General features: G+C 39.2%; 3 protein-coding genes across 15 annotated transcripts in view; all 3 read left to right on the top strand.

The window, feature by feature from the left end:
* Window positions 1–298: 298 nt before the first annotated feature.
* Window positions 299–10,298, top strand: knstrn (kinetochore localized astrin (SPAG5) binding protein). 5 transcript variants are annotated; one of them, XM_022674752.2, is made up of 9 exons: window positions 303–390; window positions 496–575; window positions 764–876; window positions 975–1,001; window positions 1,080–1,179; window positions 3,499–3,613; window positions 4,444–4,505; window positions 9,820–9,894; window positions 10,064–10,298. In XM_022674752.2, the coding sequence occupies exons 3-9, from the start codon at window positions 776–778 to the stop codon at window positions 10,193–10,195; spliced, it is 612 nt and encodes a 203-aa protein (XP_022530473.2). In that variant the 5' UTR covers window positions 303–390; window positions 496–575; window positions 764–775; the 3' UTR covers window positions 10,196–10,298. The 5 variants fall into 5 exon arrangements, with proteins under 5 accessions (XP_007240815.3, XP_007240813.3, XP_049325966.1 ...); XM_007240752.4 differs by having other exon boundaries at window positions 9,817–9,894; XM_007240753.4 differs by lacking the exon at window positions 496–575 and having other exon boundaries at window positions 299–390.
* Window positions 10,299–17,318: 7,020 nt separating this feature from the next.
* cfap221 (cilia and flagella associated protein 221) overlaps window positions 17,319–22,633 on the top strand; it is a 32,090-nt gene continuing 26,775 nt past the window's right edge. The window contains exons 1-4 of one of the 9 annotated variants that reach the window (XM_049470007.1): window positions 17,319–17,475; window positions 17,587–17,756; window positions 17,858–17,901; window positions 18,128–18,526. In XM_049470007.1, coding sequence (XP_049325964.1) covers window positions 18,400–18,526 — 127 coding nt within the window. In that variant the 5' untranslated portion in view covers window positions 17,319–17,475; window positions 17,587–17,756; window positions 17,858–17,901; window positions 18,128–18,399. Of the gene's footprint in view, window positions 17,757–17,803; window positions 17,902–17,955; window positions 17,990–18,127; window positions 18,527–22,633 lie in introns of those variants that run through there. The other 8 variants (XM_049470006.1, XM_049470005.1, XM_049470001.1 and 5 more) reach the window with 8 other exon arrangements.
* On the top strand, window positions 18,538–20,421 carry LOC125785828 (uncharacterized). The gene has a single exon (XM_049470008.1). The coding sequence runs from the start codon at window positions 19,606–19,608 to the stop codon at window positions 20,305–20,307; it is 702 nt and encodes a 233-aa protein (XP_049325965.1). The 5' UTR covers window positions 18,538–19,605; the 3' UTR covers window positions 20,308–20,421.

The raw sequence follows: 22,633 nt of genomic DNA, 5'->3' as shown, positions 1-22,633 counted from the left end.
GTAACGATTATTATTATTATTATTATTAATAATAATAATAATAATAATAATAATAATAATAATAATAACAAAAATATGTATTAATAATAATAATAATAATAATAATACAAGCCGACTGGGTATAACAGCAACAGTTGTGTTTATTTATTTAGTTGATGTTTTATTTACGTTCTTAATTTATGATATTTAAATATATTTATTTGTAGTTGTAATTGCATCAGTATGCTATTATTTTATTACTGTATCAGTAATAAAAGTGGTAAACGAGCGCTGGTGTGGACTTCAGAGTCGACTCTCAGTTCAGAACCCTTACTGGATCTGTTGACGGAAATGACGCAAACACTTTTGAAAGCTCGCGCTAAGTGTTAGTTCGTGTGGAGCAGGAGGAAGGTGGGTCCTGATTTTATTATTTTACTCCAGAACTCAGGAAATATATTCTAGAACTTAATATTAAAGCGAAACTTTCATGTTTAATAAACGCTTGTTTCCAATTAGGCCAAATAAACCCGAACACACCCAGCTTTCCCACCGCAGCGCCGCGAGCAGCTCCCAGATAAACCTAAACTTAACTAAAGGTCCGAGAGGTTCAGGGTTCTCTGTGTTTAGTGTTCTCTGTGTTTAGTGTTCTCTGTGTTTAGTGTTCTCTGTGTGTTCAGGGTTCTTTTCTGTTCAGTCTCTTCTGTGCTCAGTTTTTTCTCTGTTACCAGGCTTCTCTGGGTTTTCTGTATTAATGTTTTTTTCGCTCTGTGTTCTCTGTGTTCAGGGTTGTGCAGTAATGAAGAGAGCGGACAGACCTCAAATAAAGGACACAGCGATTCCCACACATCCAGGGTTCAGAAAGGCAAACGTCAGGACCGATGCAGAGTTTGCAGCACGGTGGGATAATCATGATGATAAACTCACAATTACTCAATAATTCTCAGATTCCTTAGACCCTCAGTAATAATAACCTACTTTTTGTTATTAATTTGTAGGAAGATCCCAGGAAAGGGTCTTAAAGGGTAAGATATTTTGTGTGAGTTCCGCCTTTTTTTTTTACCTTTTTAGTTACATATTTATTTATATATTTTCCTTTTCAGACCTTCAACAAAATATGGACAGCACACTGATGTAAAGGAACAGAATAGACTATTGGTGGCAACAAATGAAGATTTGCAGAGACAGATTTCAGAAATTAAGGTAGGAGATAGATTAGAGTCTTTGGCATGTTTTTCTACACTGAAGTTCTCTTAAAGCAGCAGCGCTGTTTACATCCAGCGTGTACATTTATAATGCATATATGCATACATTTAATTAAACCTCCACATCTGTAAATGACTCAATATCAAGAAAGCATGTGATGAAATACTGAATATCAGCCAGTCACGGGGTGGAGTTATAGTTACAGTGCCTTGCAAAAGTATTCGACCCTATTGAACATTTCAGGCTTCAAACATAAAGATGAAATAGTTTTTTGTGAAGAATCAACAATACGTGGGACACAATCATGAGGTGAAACTTCACTGCCTGGAAGTTGAAAATTTATTGGATATTCGTGCAATATTATTCGCCCCCCTTACATTAATAATTTGAAGCGCCACCTTTTGCTGCGATTACAGCTGCAAGACGCTTGGGGGATTTCTCTATTAGTTTTGCACATCGAGAGATTAAAATTTTTGCCCATTCTTCTTTGCAAAACAGCTGGAGCTCAGTGGGGTTGGATGGAGAGCGTTTGTGAACAGCAGTTTTCAGCTCTTTCCACAGATTCTCGATTGTCTTGTTGGAAGATAAATCTCTGTCCCAGTCTCAGGGCTTTTGCAGACTCCAACAGGTTTTCTTCCAGAATAGTCCTGTACTTGACTCCATCCATCTTCCCATCAATTTTAACCATCTTTCCCGTCCCTGCTGAAGAAAAGCAGGCCCAAACCATAAGAGTTTGATTTTGGTTTCATCTGAAAAAGCACCTCTCAGGTGGCTTGAGGCAAACTTTATACGAGACTTTTTATAGATATCTTTGAGAAATGGCTTTCTTCTTGCCACTTTTCCATAAAGGCCAGATTTGTGCAGTGTACGACTGATTTGTACAGTCTCCCACCTCAGCTGTAGATCTCTGCAGTTCATCCAGAGTGATAATGGGCCTTTAGGCTGCACTTCTCCTTGTTTGAGCTGAAAGGTTAGAGGGATTTTAGTCGTTTTGGTAGATTTGCAGTGGTCTGATACTCCATAAATGAGAACAGCTATGGCAGTGATGAGGCCTGGGTGTGGATAGAGAAATTGAACTTAAAACTAAGGTCTGAATTTTTTTTCTCCCTTAATAATTAGAACCTTCACCTAAACACTGCATTTTGTGTTTACTTTAGTTATCTTTGACAAATTTAAATTAGTTTGATGATCTGAAGTATCTGAAAAAAGTGTGACAAACATGCAAAAAATAAGAAATCATGAAGGGGCAAACACTCTTTTACACCCTTGTACATTAGAATATAGCTCTACACAGCTTTGCCATCAAGCTGCCGGTGTTCAAAGGGAGCACAATTGGCCCTGCTCCCTCCGGATGGGTAGATGGCGCTCCCCGCTTAAAAGTGGCGCTGGGCGGCACGAGGCGTCTGTGAACGGATGAATCAGAACCTGGCCGCTGTGCTTTCCTCCGAGCGCGCTGTGATGGGTTTAGGCAATGATTCATCAGCAGCAGCTCGAAAAAAGGAGGAGGAGGCGTGTGCTCGTCCGCATCCTCCAAGAGTCGCAGGTACCACCGGTGATGGGGACGCACAAAGGGGTGGGATAATAAGATAAACAAATTGGTAGAAAATGGGGAAAAATCAGAAATAAAATTAAATACATAAAAAAAGAATATTGCTCTACAGTAAATAATATTTTTATTGTTATTACAATATGAATTGTCACAATGAACACATCAACAACAAACAGAGCTCTTTAGACTAATTTAACATTATTTAACATTGTTATTTTGTGTCACAGTTTTGTCAGAATTGTGCATGCTCTAATTTACAATTATCCCTAATAATAAAACCACCAGAACAGTTGAACGCAGCAACAGCCTGAAACAGTCAGTTCAAAACCAACACGTCTCCTGTTTTGAGACCATAGTGCTAATAAACAGCAGCAGCCTGAAGCGCCACTACTAAACTAAACACTGACCTTTAGAACAGGCACACCCACTCTAGCCTGAATTGACCAATCAGATAATTAACATGGGTATGAGAATAGACTTGACATTAAATCCAGATTTATAGAAAATTAAAAAGTATAACTCTAACGGCACTTTTTATTTACCTGTTTACTTTTTTAAGCACATTTTTTCCAAAAAGCACACTGTATTTTTGTGCCCTTTGGGTTTAGGCCACTTTAAGTGGGGAAAAACATTTAATTTGAAGAATCTGTAGTTTATAATTAATTGGTGTAATTTAAATGACCTTTCAGCTGTTGACAGTAAAAATGCTGCTAGAACTACAAGGCTATCCTAATGTACAGGATATGTGTGATGGATTTTCTGTGCAGGAATATGTGGCTGGATTAGAACAGCAGTGCAGTGATGTGCAGAAAGAAAACATTGAAACTAAGGAGAAGCTCCGGGACTGCCATGCACTTCTGATGGCAGAAAAACTTGATCCAGGTGATTTCCTTCCTCTGTTATCATTTAATGTAAAACCACTACATTTACAGGCCTTAAATTGCAGTTTTTAAACACTAGCTTTTGTGTTGTATAATGGGAGGACCGAGCCTTTAATCAGTGTTTTCTGTTTTTCATTTATCAATTTAATATCATACATATTTGGGGTTTCCAGAAAAACAAAGATGTAACGCTGTTCAGTCTTGCAGCTACTAACAGTATCTAGTCAGCAGAGCTCACCAGAATCTGAATTGTAACTTTTGGTCACTCAAGTTCAGCCAGTTAAAATCTGTGCTTTGAAGACACAAACATACATACACTACATAAACAAAAGTACCGGACCTTTCGTTGTCTATTTCTAAAACCAAGTGTTTTAAAAATAACTGCTTTGTTGGATTAATTGTCTCTACTGTCCATAGTAAACGTTCTACTAGATACTGGAACATTGCCTTAAACAAGCAATAAAAAGGATGCAAAAATCTAGCACTGATAAATTTAGCTTTAATACTAACGTTTTGTCCTAGGAAGTGAAGAACAGCATGGTAAATTAAAAAAATCGAAATACATTTATTTTTAAACTGATTTAACATGCTTATTCACATCAATGTAGTTTTTCTTGCAAAAATGACTGAGAACATGAATAAATAGGAAGTAGTAATATAATCTAATAAGACAGCTAACATTGCATTGTAAATATCCTTGTTGTTTTTAATTGGACAGACAGTTCTATTTAGTTTTTTATTTGTACCTGTGTAAAATGTGTATAGGTTTAGTACTTGTTCATTTTGCTCTTATCATTGTTTAATTTGATTAAAATTAAAACCTGTGTTCAGTTTCAGGGAGAAGAATTGATGGAACAGCAGAGGAGAAAGAAAGTCAAAGGAAAGAACTCATGGTAAAAATCAACCTCTTTGCATTTCTATTTTAATTATACTAATTAAAATATTTAAGCTTGGTCCTTGGTTAAGTTTATAAATATCATATTTAAATATAACATTTGCAATACTGTAATTTATAGAGAATGTCATTTTTAAAATGCAAAATTTACAATTAGTGAATTTATACTAAAAAAACTAAAAAGTTACTAATAATGCCTCCTATTAGAGCTAGAGCTTAGGTTCTCTGCCCGAACCAATGTTACTAAGTAACCAATTATTATTGTTCACTAAAGCGAATGAAATAGCGAAAACTGAAAGTGAAAAAACATTTGTGTTAACTGAATCTAATAAAAACGGTAATTAACAGAAAAAAACAGAACTATCTCGAACTGTATTGTGTGTTTAACTAAAACGAACTGAAATTACTGATAGAACACCCTAATTTTCGTGTTTAATTTATTTATAAGCGGAGTTTTACAGCGGGCGGTGTTGTGCCGATTCTGTTTGTGAAGCGGAGTCTGATTCAGCAGGGAGTCGGATACAGCACAGCAGCGGCAGCGTGCGGCACCTCGTGGTCCGTGGCGTTTGTTCTCTTTAAAGCACTCGCGCTAGCCGCAAAATACGACAGACAACACCGAGAAACTGCAGAATTCTGTATGGGATTAGAATATGAGCGCGAGGCAGATGAAAAAGAAACAGGAGATACAGTGTGTGAGAACATTTACCTGTGAGTAGCTTATACCAGAACACACACACGTCTCTCTCTCTTTCTCTCTCACGTTTCTTAGATTGATCTCTCTGATGAGATGTGTGAAAACTAATAAAAACTAGCAAGCCCACTCTAAAAACAAATTAAAACTTACTGAACAGAAAAAATAAAAACAAAATCAAATTAAACTATAATAAAAATAAAAAATGTAATCACGTTATGGGGCGGGGCGGGTCGGGCTTGGGCTCATAATGACAGTTCATGGTTCGGGTTGGGTCGGGTCGGATTTTTTGGGACAGATCTAAGCTCTAATTAGAGCTACAGTTAGACTCAGTTTCTTGGCATGTTTACAGTTATTAAAATAACTGTATCTTGTTAGTGCAGTCCTTCTCCAACTGTAACAGTTCAAAAATATAGTGAAGATATCTATGCCCAATAAGTGGTTCTGACCTTTTAAATGAGTCCGTTCTTATATCCACTGGTTGGTTTAGCTTTTGGAACATGTGAAGATCAAGGCTATAATAGTTTTGGATTTTTAATTATAGTTTAGTTTTATTTCGTTGTGACTTTTTTTCTGTAATTCAGTTAGTTTTAATTAGTTTTAGAGCATTTTTGCTAGTTTTTATTAGTTATTATTATTTTTTTATGCTTAGTTTTAGTTAGTTTTAATTAGTTCTAGTATCAGTTTTAGTTTTTTCATACTGTGCCATTTATCAGGTGCAGGATTCAAAAAGGTCAGAGTAAGTATTGTGAAATAAAAACTCAACAAAAGATACCATTTAAAATATGTATTCAATTACTGTTGAACAACAGTCCACAAAATGTCAGCCTTAAGTGCAAAATATGTGTAATACTGCTCCTGAAAACAACCAGCAGACTAAGCACACATATGAACATAAAAATATAAACTTATTAATGAGACTTGCATCAGGAAGCTCAATCTGAGAAAAATAAACTCAAAAACTTAGCTTTTTGACCAAAATTACAAACTCAATAATACATTACAAAGTGGAATGCCAATAACTAGATGCAGGTATAACTTTTGGGGATATCAGTGCAGTAGAAGTAACCTTGCTTGTTGTATTTAACATCAAAAAGTGAACAGACAGAGAGAGAGAAATTGGTATACTTCAGTCAATCAACAATTTCTTGTTGATCTTGAGGAAAACACGCTGCTCCAAAGATGTGGTTGTTCTGTTTCTCAGGCCAGATGACAACAGACCACACACAGAGAATATGCGCTCCACAAAGGCTTGTGAAGCAGGGGCACTAACCAGATCCAGTGCCACAGGCGCAAGTTTTGGATAGACAGCCTCCTTTGATCTCCAAAACTGCAGTGGTGTCTCATTAAAGACACTCTGTTTTATGTCATCAACATACTTCTTCATTTCGGTCAACAGGCTGTCAGTCCCATCAGGTTGATTTGTCAATGACACATTGACCTCCATACGAGATGCAAGGAAGCGGTATTTCTGGAGGACAGTAGGAGGGGAGTCTACTGCATTTTGAGTGGCAGTGACAGCCTGAAGAGCAGTAGCTGGGTTGTACTGAGTTGCCAGTGTCTCTACTAAAGACTGTGCTGCCCTCCTCAGTGGCACCATGTCTGGTGTTTGAAGAATCAGCGAAACACTTGGATCCAATAGGCAGGCTGCTGCTGGGGTAGCATCAAAGTGTGGGAAATCCGGGCTAAGAATGGCAGCAAAACGTTCTCGTAAGGACTTCAGCAGCACTTGCGCTAACAGCTTCCCAGCAGCAGTAGTTGTCAGAAGGTGTGCCTCAAGGTTGAGCAGGCATGGCACCACGTGTGAGAGTGACTGGCTGTCCCCCTGAAGCTGGTCTGTGTGAATGGCAAAGGGATCAAGGAGCTTGACCAGGTTTTCTATCTTAGCCCAATCGCTTGTAAGAAGTGTGTCCATGCCCAACTCCTCAAGTACTTGGTTTAGTTCAGTTCTGATCTCCAGCAGTCTTCTCAGCATATCCAAAGTGCTGTTCCAGTGTGTGCTACAATCTCGGACCAGAGTTTTGCCACACTTTTTGATTATTGCTTCATTTGCTACTGACGATTTCCTCACAGCATGTACCAGCTTTCTTGCTCTTGATATGAGCACATCAGCATTTGGGTGCTTGATGGCATCTTTCAGGGTGAGCTGAAGGGTGTGGGCCAGGCATGGCATCCTCTGGAACTTGCTGTTCTCACCATCATCTGGCAAGGTCTAAGCAAAGTATACAGAGAGACCCAACAAACACTTAGATTAATTATTATCATCAAATATAAAACACACAAAAGAATAGTAGTTTAATAAGAATGCCAATTATTTCCACAGTATAACATGTTTAATATTTCATATAGTATCATTGTAATAAATCTCAATGTTAGATATAAAATCATGATATGACAATAATCAATGTGAAAATTGTACATTTTATATTTTAACAGTAAATTACTTGGGTCCGACATTTAAAAACATTTAATAGGCTTATAGCAGTATGACAATGGCAATATGTTAACATCATAAGAGCTTTAAACTGTAAAATTAAAGTAAATAAAACAAAGGGCCCACCTTTTTACATTAGGCAAAAGGTTGCTGTATATAAACGACAGCAAAAAAAAATCAAGTACGTGATTTCCCTCTTTTTTAAACTTAATGGGATTAATATCAATTAAAGCTTTCAGTATACCATTGTGATATTTTATATCCAAATAAAAAAATTAATAAGACAACTATCCATATAGAAACACTCACCCAGGTTTCCAGTCTCTCCAATCTCCTCCTCCTCGTCAGTCTCCTCGGATTCTGATTCGACCCACAGTTCATCCAGGCCATCTCCAGCACCTCCTGGCTGAGCCCGTGATCCATCTGGGGACTCCTTACTTTGTTTTTGGCTTCTATCCCTAAGCAGCCGCACAGCTTTGACTATGTTGGAGCCGTTATCTGTCACAATGAGCAGCACCTTGTCTTCTCCTATACCCCATGCCTCTAATGTCTCACCAATGCAGCGAGCAATGCACTCCCCGGTGTGTGGGTGTTCTATTCGGTGTAGGTTAAGCAGAGCATGATGCTCCAACCATCTACACAGAGGGTCAGCTTCCTTGCGTCCTTATGATCTCCTTCAGTTTGTGCTTTGCCTTTTCCATTTTCGCGCCAATAAGGTTATTCACTCTTGCAGCACCGGGTGACTTGAATTTTGGTTCAAGCGAAACTGTAAACTTTTTGAAGGCAATCAAGTCACACAGTCGTGTGGACATCCCAGTCTCAATAAACATATTTACTAATGCATCTTCTCGTTTGCAGTGTTCCTGCGTATTAACTAACCAGCAGCTTTATCGACGCTGAAAGCAGTCCTTTATTGTTGTTTCCTTACCAGAGCTGCCGGGCTGGGATGTGGATTCTCTTCCAGCGAAGCTACTCAGAGAGGCTAGCTTGTCTAGGTACTCACAATGAGCCTTCTTGTGTGAGCTTCGCAAATGGACCTTGAGATTCGTGGGGTTCTTCCCCTTGAGAAGTACACCACATATTTTGTCGCCGGTTTCCACTACGAGACACTTGCTCTTGTCTTTCTCGCAGTCATATTCAAAAAAATCCCATATTGGACTCTGACGCTTTCTCCCAACTTTTGCTGTCGCCATATTGCGGCAAACTAACGTTGTGAGCACAAGGTAAACAAGTGCTGTGCGGTGCCGGCAACTAAAACGGCTCGAGTGGAAACAATCAAGTCCATATCAGTCCACAATATACTGCAGCGTATAAATAAACTGATTAACACGAAAACGAAGGGCATTCTCTCTATAATTTCAGTACATTTTAGTTAGTTTTATAAACTCTCAATACAGTTCTAGTTAGTTACCATTTTTTTATTTTAAATTACATTTTTTATTTATTTCAGTTAACGAAAATGTTTTTTCACTTTCAGTTTTCGTTATTTCGTTCGTTTTCGTTAACGATAATAACCCTGGTGAAGATTCACTTTCATTCAGATACAAAACGTATGCTGAAGATGGTTATATTGTAGATGATGCCAAATGTTTAATGATAAGCCTTTATTTGTGGATCTTACTTTGTGTATGAGAGGACCGTGTTAAAACAAGCTACATGGGATTGACCACTGCTAGCTGATAGCGCCCTGGCTTACTGGAAGTGGAAGCTTTACTCACCCAAATAAACAAGTTTTCAGGTTAAGAATTAAAGTTTTGTTTACTTAGGCACACCCAGCGGCAAAACACGTGGCGAAACCTCTGTTCCTTACTATTGTCGCTTAAAGTGCGCTTAATAATTGGGTGCGCCCTATGAATGAGAATAGACTAGAAAATAGACATTTTTTGATAGTGTGCCGTAAAGTCTGTAAATACACTATATATCTATGCTGTATGTTTCCTGCCAAAGGAAGTGACATCACTGGGTGCAGGTTACGTTTTTATTTAAAACTGTTTAGAGAGTTTGTTGTTTTAGAACCAAGATAACAGAATTTACTGGCCTGATACAAAATATAATTTAACATCTAAATTGACATACTTTACTGAAAATATATGTATGTTCTATTCAGTTGATTTGATAAATGTTTAAATCCTGTTGGAGTTCAAAAGTAGTTTGTGAGACATGCAAACCTTTTTATGTGTTCAGCAGACAATTTCCCAAAACTTGCTGACAGAGCTGAGGTTGTTTGATGAAGTTGCGAGTGAGCATGGAAGACATTTAACAGTAAGTTTAAAGATCATGTTTATGTTCTGTTTTAAAGTTGGTGATCTTCCATTCTCAAGTAAACAAAAACTAAACGAGTTGTAGGTTAACAGGCATCAGACACCCTTTTTTACAGTAATACTGTACTGATTAAAATAGTAGTGAAGGATTTTATCTGTTTGGTTTGCAGGAGGTGCAGAACACCATGAGAAGTCTTAAGGAAGCCAGAGAAAAGCTGTGTGTGAACAGGGAGTCGTTTAGTGTGGATGCTGAGGAGATGGAGAAAGTGCTGGGTGAGGCAGAGAGACTGCTGTTAGAATAAAAGCTAAATTTCTGTCTAAAGGCAAAGTTTTCACACCTTTCACTTTTTTTTTAACTAGTGATGAATGTGCTTTTGTTTAAAAAAATCATTTTGTTTAATAAAGAAATTTCAGTATACTGAGTTTAGTAAAGAATCTTTTTTTGCAGTAGCAGATTGTATCTGGTACATGGCACTGAGTGGATAAATTAAGTAGAGAGAAAGGTTGATGTGTTGGAAACAGAATAATTGGATGAGTGTAAGGATCCAATTCTGATCATATTGGCTCGGGTTAAATTTTGAGGGCTAGATAAATGGATCAGAACGTCTCTAAAACAAACCACATGTGGTGCAGTTCCAGATATAAGAACTGCATGCCATTACACAGAATTTTATGTGGAAAAAGTATAGACTTTCAGGATGCATTTTTTTCTACAACACCTCCAATTTCAGGGGCTCAAAGGTAAATTGACATTAGTTTTACTACAAGTAACAGGTTATTTTTTAATACTTTTAATGCTTTGTTGAACACATGAACATCACCAAACACTGGGTTTCCTCCTTTATGATGCTTTTTCAGGCCTTTACCTTCACTGTCTTTAGTTGTTGCTGGTTTTTGGGTCTTTGGACCCTAGGCAAAATATAAACAAGGGGGCCTCATTCTTAAAACACACACATAAACCAAATAACTAGAGATGGAACGATTGATCGGCAGTGTGTCGCAGTGGCGATTGCTCTAAGACTGCAAGGGAAGCTCAGCTTCCCCTAAAATGTAAAAAAATAAGTGATTAAATATATACTGTTGTGTGTACATGTCACTGATTAAATATGCGCTACACCGCGCTGAACTTAGTTCAGAATCAGCTTCTTATCACTGGTAACGCCGCAGCTTTCCTCTCACTCATTCCTGCAGCTTCACAGCGCTGCTTTAAACAGTGCACAGACTTCAATAGCGGAGCAAAGCGGAGACGAGTCATTGGATAAATGCTGGACTTTGTCCCGCCCATCGGACGCTCAGCGTCTCTGGGGGTCTATGGAGCAGTGGGCTGGCCTCAGCTTCTGCATGATGATTGGATGATCTGTCTGAGGCGGAGTCCCTTTTTGATTGACAGCGAAATGAGCGAATCAGCGATCTTTTAGTGCAAAAAACGTGATGGGAGCATTTTCATTCTGTTCTGAGTTTATCCTTATAGTGGCATTTTCTTTATTCGAAACGACTAGCGACAAATCCAGCTTCTATTTCTGGTGCTTTTCTGTAGCTGCTTGTGTTTGGAGACTGACATCTATCACTCTTTCTGACTTCTATCACTCTTTCTGTGTATTGTGTTATCATTAAAATAATTTAAATTAATAAAGGGATTATTTAAGGAAATTAAAACTGTCCAAAAAGGAACTAAATGTACCTGCATTTTTTCCTTTACCAACTTTAAAGATTTTGCGTAATGTTTTTTTTTTTACTGATTATTTTATGTTTATTCATGTCATAGCGTCTTTTTATGTAATTGTTCAATGTAAAGAATGGGTACCATGAAACATGAAAATAATGCCTTTTGTTTACAAAAAAAAAAAAAACATCTCAGGGAGAGTAGAATTTTTGTATAAATAAAACTACATATGTTAAGATGTAGGCCGAAATTGAGCTTCCCCTCTTTGAAAGACCAGCATCCGCCACTGGTGTGTCGGTATCGGCCGATTTTCAGCCAAAATACGGTATCGGCGATCGGCAGATATTCTTCTGATTTTAGCCGATCTGATTCAGGTGTTTATGGTTAATCAGTTTATCAGAGCTGAGTGTGGATGAAACTGGTGAAATCGGTGAAACTGCTCGCTTACAGGAAGCTGCAGTTCCTCCTCCAACCACTAGTCGGAGCTGCAGCAGCACAAGCCCCACTGTCTTTACTACAGCCCAGCCACGGGCTACAGAGCTCAGCTGAGCCAGTCTGGAGCGTTTTTCTGTGTATGAAATAAAGGTTTTAACCCCACTAACCGGATAATACAGCTCTCTACAGTTCATCTTTCAGCCCAAGCAGCTAACAGCAGCAGTTTAGAGCAGCCGTCCCGGAGTCACTGCTCGGATTACATTATAAACAGGTCAGTTAGCGCGCTGCTAACCTCAGGATGTTTATAACTACGGAGTTTAGAACACACCACGGCTGCAAGGTTAGCCTGTTGAAGGCTACTGAAGACTATTAAAGGATATTGGAGGTTATTAAAAGGGTTATTTGGGGGCAGAAATCACTACAGGCTGGTTAGATAAGTGATTCACGTCCTCGTCCCTCACTGCGGTGAAACTGCGACTAGCGCTGTCACAGTGATGTTTATTAACCTCATTAAAACAGATTTTGTCAGGTATTGTCTTATAAATATTTACACAGAACTTATATCTCTCCTAAAAAGCGTTTATTTTGGTCAGTAACATGTAGCGGGTTCGACACTACCCTTGTGGTTCAACTTATTGTTTTGGACCAGATCTAGGCTCGTGAAAGAGCTGGTAAACCTTAAAAAGCAATTTCAGTGACAGAGACCATGTTACACAAATGGCTGGATTTAATTCAATAGCTTATGGTTATATTGACCAGGAGATTATCAGTACAGCAACATAGACTCTTACCTGTACATCAAACAGACATTAAGTTGCATGTTCTTTTCTCAAACGTAGAATCCCATTGTGCACACACACATACATATACAAAACACCAAATAAATCTTGTAACGATTCAAATAGATCATATAACTCGGATCAGAAGAGAAATGTATATACACATTGTTCAAATATGTCATATATTATGACAATAATAACCAAATTAATTATTAAAGATATTAATAATTTCACACATAAACCATTTGTATAAGTATATAACTTTTAACTAAACATTTTTATAATGATTATTAGAACAATATTATGTATTTAGAACATAAACATGTTTGCTTGACCATATAAATGTGACTGTTCAGCAGAAAACAGCAGCACAGGATAGCTTTAACCAACATGTGCTAAAAACATGGGCAACAGGCGCCACCAAGTGGCCGAAACGTAGAATTTTCACGTGCGCACACAGAGCTCTGAAAATACATTCTATAAACTGCTTAGTAATTCCAACATCTTGCGTTTAATATGAAAAATTAGCTAAAATAAACACCGTTTCAGGTTAATATCACTGTTTTATAAACAGAACTATTTGTAACATCCCCTTAATTCAGTAAATATGTCTTACCAAAGCTCAGTAACACATGAAGTGTAGAAGGGGGGTTCCAGGGCTCTTTAAATGCAGTTTATCACTCGAATATAATTTAATTGAGTAACTTTACTTTATTTTTTCTAGTTTAATAAAACAGAAAATTCAGCTGCATGTCTGTGCTGGATGAACCACACGGAGAAAAGAGGAAGGAGGAGTTCGTACTGAAGCTTATGTGGTGAGTGTAGTAGGAGGGGCCTGAATTTGATTGGCTAACACTCTTTAGTACAGAGGAAGTGAAATTAATAAAAATATATATATTTTTTATTACTAAGAATAATTAATTGTTAATTGATTACAAGGTCCAATACTAATTTACAGTTATATATAATTAGGATTTAGCTGAAATTCAATTGCTTTTATTATTTCATTTACAGTGACTGTGTAGTAAGGTATATTTAAATGTAGCAATTTCTTATATTTTACAATTAATCCTGACATCTACCCATAGTAGGTTCCACAGTATTTATATCTGGGTTACAAACACTCTTGTGTTCATTTACTAGCAGCGTAAATTACCAGTGTTTGCTTGGGCGTGGATGTAATGAGGGGAATCTGTACCGGGTTTGCCTGACACCTGTGTGGCATTAATGTGGCATTTGGCCCCTCCCAATATCGGTATCGGCGATCGGAATCGGCCCCAAAAACACTGATCGGTCCAGGAGGTGTAAAAAAGGAGGTGAATTTTGGCCGTGCATCTGCGATTCTTTTGCTCTCTGTCCGTTTCTTTCGTTTAGCAGAACCACTTCCATAACTCCGCTTCATTTTCTCAGCTCTCACTCTAGTCGCGTACAGTTCCCGCTGTTTTGGTCACGTCGTGTCGCACATTGCTACGTCATCATATTATGGACTAGTTCAATGCAAGCAACAGGGGGGGGGTATGTGTGTTTGGACAATTAGTATTTAGACATTAATTCGGTATTCTACTGATATTTCTGTTGTTTTTTTAATAGAAATGTTTTTTTCTTTACTTTACATAAGTAACAAATTAACATTGTTTTTGGTGTATTTACTGTAGCTGGGATGGTCAGATTTGGGGGCCCCTATGGAGGACAGATTTGGTCGAGGCCCTAGGCAAAGGCCTAGGTGTCACTCCCCGATCTGTACCCCCTGCCCGATTTGTGCCGCATGCGCACGCATGCGCACTACACACTGAGCAGGGGGCGCAGATCGGGCAGCTACGGCTGTCAACAGTTGTCGGCGCTGTGAGATCGCTGATCAAGCTTAACTTCCGTTTTCTGAATTCTATATAGACAGATAGGTGTTTAAAAATAATCTGTTAAAATGTGTGAGCCTGCGGTGTTTTTATTTATTTTTTGTTACATATACCAAGTCTGTAAATTACTTCACATTTAAAAATTCTTTTTATTCTTAAAATACACAGCAAATTATTATAAATAACAGGTACAACACATTCATCAAAATATCAGTTTATTTTACTCTCAGAAAAAGCATGAGAGCGAACCCATATCTCTCTCAACACACACACACACACGCACACACACACACACTTTCCTTGCCCATTCCTTCGTTGGAGGATGGCGTGAATGCTGAACTTAACGAAAATGTACTCTGCACAGCTCTGTAAAACTTAAAATCCTTAATTTTGACACCACAGTGTACGAGCTGTTTGCGACAGTGTGGGCGGAAGTACACCTTGGCATTACCTACCCGATCTGTGCCCCTGCTCATCTCGCTCAGTTTGCAGTGCGCATGCGTGCGTACAGATCGGGCAGGGGGTACAGATCGGGGAGTGACACAGATAGTTCCAGGAAGTTCTTGGTGGGCAATTTGAGCCCATAAACACAGAGACAGAATTGCGATTTTGGGGCACTAATAATAATATATAAATAATCCTCAATTAATTATCTATGTATAATCAAATAATATATATATATATATATATATATATATATATATATATATATATATATATATATATATATATATATATATTTTTTTTTTTTTCATTATACATAGATAATTCATTGAGGATTATTGTGACCATATATTGACTTATTTAAGGCTTATGTTATTCTGTGTGAATCCAATATTGTAATCCATAAGAGAGTTTTTATAGGCTAAATTTGTATGTTAATTAATATTAATTTCATGACACTGTGCAAATGCAGTCACTACAAGTAAAATTTTAGGTTCAAAAGAAGATGGAGAAGTTTTGGCTTGCATATATTTAGAGTTTACTGCAAAAATAATTTAATCAAAGGATACAAAGATCTGCAAATATTCTTAAGTCACCACCTGAATATTTCATGCAGAATTATTTGGATTAAGAAAGAGGAACCACATTATTTGCAACAGCTTTATTATTTTTACAACAAACATGAGATGATATATAACTTTAAAGACTGATATCAGAATATAGAGAGGCTACATACAGAAAAACAAAGTACAGAACACATGTAAATCAACTAAATGAAAATAGTACATTGCACATGTAAATAAACCAAAGAATCAGCACAGATTACATAAAATGGGGTTTACTTGTGTAGTTCGGAAGAATGAACCCTGGGGAATACAAAAGCAGGAAGAGAATAAGAAAATTGAGACATGATTGCATTTAATACATGAATACAATTAAACATTTTGGAAATATTATCTACATTTTATTATTATTATTATTATTTAATATAAAATGAAGATGAGAAAGATGATTGTATTAAAGTTGTTATATTTTGTATTCATTATTTACTTATTTTATATTTATATAAAACAAACAATAACACACACTTTCTTTATTTCTCTCTCTATGGCTCTGGGTTTGCCTAATTAAAGAACCGCCTCTGAAGTTACCACTGGAAGCTCATTTCCACAACTTGTAAAAAATAAGGGTCCTCCACTAAGTCATAATAAAACTAAGGAATACCTAATCAAATATAAGATAGTAAGTCATAATGTCTTAAGTATCTCATAATTATAAATTAGTGTCTCAAATTTATGATTTACTATCTCATAGTTATGACAGTGGAGGACCCTTATTTTGGCTTTGTATATAAACTAACTCTAATAAATAAATTCTAATAAATATTTGGCATAAATACCAGAATCGGGATAAAATACACCAGTACCATGTTGCACACAAGCACACATTTAATGAATGAATTATTTATGTACAATTATAAATTTGTATTGCTTACGTGACTGTAGGAAAAATATATTTGCTTATTATTAACCGATAAAAAGATATACAAATGCATAATAAAACACAAGGCGTCCACTTTTATCTGACTTTTATATGGCAAAAATGTTATACAATTTTAGAAATTGAATGCAGTGAGCAGCAGTTTAACCTCCACAGTTAAAAGCATGGCCGTATCTATTAGGAAAGCGTTGTGTTTCTAACTTTAGTGCTCCTTCTCTGCACTGCTTCAGGAGTGGAGGAGGAGAAAGGAGGAGTAACAAAAGTTTTAGGACGCAGCAGAACAGCTGGTGGTGACGCAGCTTTACCTGTTTCAGACTTTTATTTTGAAAAGCTGAAGAGCCGGTTTATGGAGAGACTCCACAGCCTGGCCCCATATCTTTAAATGAGTGCGGACCGCTAGAGGGAACCCGCGAGTGAGTGCAAGATCAATAGAGATGAATGGCGCTAAAACAGCTAAAAACAGTTTAAAAATATTTACAAATCACTTGTCTAGAATAAGCAAAGAAGACCATATCTCTCCATTTCTACAGTAAAGCTGATGTTGGAGATACAGCCAGAGCACCAAAGCTTATAACTGGAGTCTAAAATCTTTAAATAGTATGTTTTCGGTACTGAAACATTAGATATTATTCGGTTTTGAGAACTTAAGTATAGTTTTCAGTATATAACATTTATTAATACATTATTTACACATTTGCTTAAATGCTGCATATAAACCCTATACTGTATGTAATTATATTCGGCTCTCTGGCCGGGTTTCTGTAAGTGGGTGATCTCCGCTGTAGAGGCTCTCTGGCCGCGTTGCTGTGGTGACGGAGTGTTTACAGAGCGGAGGAGCCGCTGTGAGCCTGTGTGTGAGTCTCTGTGTGTGTGAGGAGTAATATGAGGAGTTTTGTGTGTGTGAGGAGGTCCGTGTGTGAGGAGGTCCGTGTGTGAGGAGGTCTGTGTGTGTGTGAGGAGGTCCGTGTGTGAGGAGTTCTGTGTGTGTGAGGAGTTTTGTTTTGTGTGTGTGTGAGGAGTTCTGTGTGTGAGGAGGTCTGTGTGTGTTTGTGTTAGAAGGTGTGTGTGTGTGAGGAAGTGTTTGTGTGTGAGGAGGTGTGTGTGTGAGGAGGTCTGTGTGTGTGTGTGAGGAGGTGTTTGTGTGTGAGGAGGTGTGTGTGTGAGGAGGTCTGTGTGTGTGTGAGGAGGTGTTTGTGTGTGAGGAGGTGTGTGTGAGGAGGTCTGTGTGTGTGTGAGGTGTTTGTGTGTGAGGAGGTGTGTGTGTGAGGAGGTCTGTGTGTGTGTGAGGAGGTGTGTGTGTGTGTGTGAGGAGTTCTGTGTGTGAGGAGGTCTGTGTGTGAGGAGGTGTGTGTGTGAGGAGGTGTGTGTGTGTGTGTGTGTGTGTGAGGAGGTGTGTGTGAGGAGGTGTGTGTGTGTGAGGAGGTGTGTGTGTGAGGAGGTGTGTGTGTGTGAGGAGGTGTGTGTGTGGGTGTGCGTGAGGAGGTGTGTGTGTGTGTGTGAGGAGGTGTGTGTGTGTGTGAGGAGGTGTGTGTGTGTGTGAGGAGGTGTGTGTGTGAGGAGGTGTGTGTGTGTGTGAGGAGGTGTGTGTGTGTGAGGAGGTGTGTGTGTGTGTGTGTGTGTGAGGAGGTGTGTGTGTGTGTGTGTGAGGAGGTGTGTGTGTGAGGAGGTGTGTGTGTGTGAGGAGGTGTGTGTGTGTGAGGAGGTGTGTGTGAGGAGGTGTGTGTGTGTGTGTGTGTGTGAGGAGGTGTGTGTGAGGAGGTGTGTGTGTGTGTGTGTGTGAGGAGGTGTGTGTGAGGAGGTGTGTGTGTGTGTGTGTGTGAGGGAGGTGAAAGATGGAGGTTGTGCTCCAGGCGTCCGCAGCGCTCAGTAAGAGTGAGGGGAGGAGGAGCAGCGCGCCGCCCCTCAGACAGCTGCTGGAGGAGAGCAGGAGGACCGGCTCTCAGCACCCGCTACCAACCAGTAGGTCCAGCACTCAGTACTATCAGCTGCTGCCACACACAGAGCACACTGACCAACTACCGCCTTTAATCCAGATCTCTTTAGATCTCTTTAGATTTCCAGATCCAGATCTCCAAGGGGCCAGTTTTTTAACAGATAATGGGTTATTTCATCCTGAAGATTTGGTTCCGGATTTCATAATCCAATCGAGCTATCATTCAGGATTATTTAAAAACGTTATGTAGAAATCTTGGATAATTTGATACCAAATAACAGGATGATTTTTATCCCACTTTGAGAGGTGGATTCAAACTGCATTGACAGAGTTGAGAACACACTTTGCACAGAAATTACATGAAAGTTTAAAACACGGTAAACATGTTTTATAGCATTTAAAACATATTTTTACAGTATAATAAAACAATGATAACCTTTATTCAAATATTTTGGCAGAAAAGAAACAATTGTGCATAATTTTATTTTTTGGGTTTAACAGAAAATCAGCAAGATCTATTAGTAAACATTTATTTTTACTTTTACAGGTTCACAGTTCCCACTGTCATTTTCTGTGTTGGTAGGTCCTGATTCACCCTCTTTAACAGGCAAAATTCCATGTAAAGCCTGAGATTTTATTCTGCCAATGATATCCATTATTGTATCAGTAAATTCCACTTGTTTGTAGAGCTTTTTCCCAGTTTGGGGGTGTTTTGCTTTAGAGTTGTCTTTACAGGCTTTCTGCTTTAAGTTTTTCCATCTTAGTTTGATCTGTTTGTAGTAATGTGAATGTGTAAATGGTAATGTATTTGAGAACCAGTAGGAGGCTCTAGAGGAGAGCTACTGTGAGTGTCTTAGAAGAAGAAAAGCCAGTTGAAGCTGATAGCTGCCCAGAGAACAATGTTGTTGTGAGTTCATGCACTTGGTTAATTAAAGACAACCTAAAGGTATGTTTGGTCTGTCTTTTTTGTACTTTTGATATCACGGATATCACATCTGGCGACGAGGAAACTGGTGTGTTGAGCAGTGGACAATAATTCAGCTCTTTGGACCTTTTTTTTTGGAAGAGGACTCTGCAAGGTTTTTTTTTGCAAGACATCAGGAGCATGGCAGCTATGGTAGGAACTCTCACTCGTTTTGATAATGGAAATCAGTCCTGGGAGGAGTATTGTGAAGTGTTATCACATTTCTTCGAGGCAAATGAGATTACAGATGCTGCTAAGAAACGTGCAATTCTTCTTAGCTCGGTGGGAAGTCAAGCCTACGGCCTCATGAGAAACTTGTTAAGTCCTACCAAACCAGGGGAGAAAACTTATGATGAGCTGGTGGAACTGCTGAAAGAGCATTACAACCCCAAGCCAAGTGAGATAGTACAGCGTTTCAAGTTCAATTCAAGGAATAGGAAACCAAAAGAAAGTGTTTCTGAATATGTGGCTGTACTTCGTGAACTGGCTCAACACTGCAATTATGGAGATAAGCTGACAGAAATGTTGAGGGACAGGCTTGTTTGCGGTATTGAAGATGATCGCATGCAACGTAGATTGTTAGCGGAGGCTGAGCTAACATATGACAAAGCCCTGAAGCTTGCTCAAGCAATAGAGACTGCTTCTAAAGGACAGAGTAAGTCTCACAGTGTCGTGGCAGACAAGCGGGAGATGGTGTGCAAGTTCTTTGCAGGAGAGATGGAAAAGCGCGAGATGGAAATCGCTCACGTACTGTTTGCTACCGATGTGGAGGTGAACACATGGCGACAGAGTGCCGGTTTGCAAAGGAAAAATGCCACAAATGTAAAAAAGTGGGACACATAAAAAAAATGTGCAGAGCAAAGTTACCTGTCGATCACTCCAGGCCTGCAGGGGGAGGGAAGAAAAGGGTCCAAATTTATTAGGGCGTGGGTGGATCAGAGAACTGGCTGTAGACTGGTGTTCTTTAAACCAACTTACTGAGACTACACAGACAGTGCAGGATGTACTGGCAGAGCATGACATGGTGTTCAAGGAAGGATTGGGGACATGGAAGGGTCCTCCCGCAAAAATCCATGTTGACAAAGAAGCTGTTCCAAGGTTTTTCAAACCAAGACCCGTTCCCTATGCAATGAAGCAGAAAGTAGAGGCAGAGATAGATAGGCTAGTAGAGGAAAACATTCTAGAACCTGTGAAATTCTCAGAATGGGCAGCGCCTATTGTTCCAGTTTTAAAACCGGACAAGTCAGTGAGAATTTGTGGTGATTACAAATTAACGGTCAACCGAGTATCCAAGTTAGAGCAGTATCCGATTCCAAGAGTTGAGGATCTCTTTGAGAAGTTGGCAGGTGGTGAGAAGTTTACCAAGTTAGACCTAAGTCATGCCTATCAACAAGTGACTCTAGATGAAGAATCCAAACCTTATGTCACTATTAGTACGCACAAGGGTCTGTTTGCAGTGAATCGACTTCCTTTTGGAGTGTCCTCCAGTCCTGCAATTTTCCAACGAATCATGGAGGGATTACTGCAGGGAATCCCCAATGTAGCAGTGTATCTTGATGACATTCTACTGACGGGCAAGAATGACCAGGAACACCTCAAAACCCTAAGTGAAGTTCTAACAAGGTTAGAAGAAGCAGGCTTGCGGCTAAAACGGAGCAAATGCTCGTTCATGGGCAAAGAAGCAGAGTTCCTTGGACATAAAGTGGATTCTACAGGACTGCACCCACTGCAGAATAAGGTCAGGGCCATTCAGGAAGCACCTTCACCAACAAATGTGACAGAGCTCAAGGCGTATCTTGGATTGTTAAACTATTACAACAGATTTCTACCAAATCTGTCAACTTTGTTAGCTCCTCTACATCAGCTACTGAGAAAAGACACCAACTGGCACTGGGGAAAAGAGCAAGAAGCTGCTTTTGAGAAGTCTAAAAAGCTCATGCAGTCATCAGACGTGTTAGTGCATTATGACAGTCAGAAGGATCTCATTCTCTCATGTGATGCATCACCCTACAGGGTTGGGGCTGTGTTGTCACATCGAATGTCCAATGGGGAAGAAAGGCCCATTAGTTTCATGTCGCGAACACTAACACCAGCGGAGCGAAATTATTCGCAATTGGACAAGGAAGGACTTGCTGTGATGTTTGGACTGCAGCGATTTCACAAGTACTTGTATGGTAGAAAGTTTACCATTTGCACTGATCACAAGCCCCTTCTGTCCCTTTTCAATGAAATGAAAGCTGTTCCTCAGATGGTATCGCCAAGAGTACAACGGTGGTCAGTAGCACTGCGAGCTTATGAGTATGTCATTATCTACAAGCCAGGCAAAGATCATGGCAATGCTGACGCTCTGAGCAGATTGCCACTTCCATGTTCAGAAGTGGTAAAGGAACAGGAAGACAGAGTTCTAATGATGGAGGAAATAGCACTGGTGTCTGATAGTGATGTGTGCAAGTGGACAACCAAAGATACTGTTTTGTCCAGGGTCAGAGAATACATAATGAGAGGCTGGCCAGAGCAGAGGATGGATCCTCAGTTTATGCCGTTTGCTGTTAGAAAAGATGAACTGAGTGTCCAAGATGGTTGCATCTTGTGGGGTGCACGTGTGGTGGTGCCAAATAGGGGACGCCAAGATCTCCTGAACCAATTACATCAATGCCATCCTGGAGTTACCCGAATGAAGGCCCTAGCCAGAAGTTATTTCTGGTGGCCAAAGCTTGACCTGGATATTGAAGCTACAGTGAAAAGATGTTCAAAGTGTCAGGAAATGCAAAAATGTCCAGCTGTAGCCCCACTTCACCCCTGGGAGTGGCCGGACAAACCATGGAGACGATTGCACATCGACTATGCAGGACCGTTTATGGGACAAATGTTTCTCATAGTCATTGATGCTCATTCCAAATGGTTAGATGTCTATCCTGTACATTCAGCTACCTCCTCTGTTACCATTGAGTGTCTGCGCAAAAGTTTTAGCATCCAAGGACTACCAGAAATGATAGTTTCAGATAATGGTGCTTGCTTTATGAGTGCAGAGTTTAAAGAATTCATGATAAAGAACGGAATTACACACGTGACTTCTGCTCCCTTCCATGCCTCCTCAAATGGTCTTGCAGAAAGAGCAGTTCAGATGTTCAAGACCATGATGAAAAAAGCTGGAGAAGGCAGCATCTCT

Source organism: Astyanax mexicanus, chromosome 21 (genome assembly GCF_023375975.1).
Source record: "Astyanax mexicanus isolate ESR-SI-001 chromosome 21, AstMex3_surface, whole genome shotgun sequence".
Classification (NCBI taxonomy): Eukaryota; Metazoa; Chordata; class Actinopteri; order Characiformes; family Acestrorhamphidae; genus Astyanax; species Astyanax mexicanus.
Note: the sequence above shows the minus strand (reverse complement) of the source record. Positions and strands in the feature narration are given on the sequence as shown.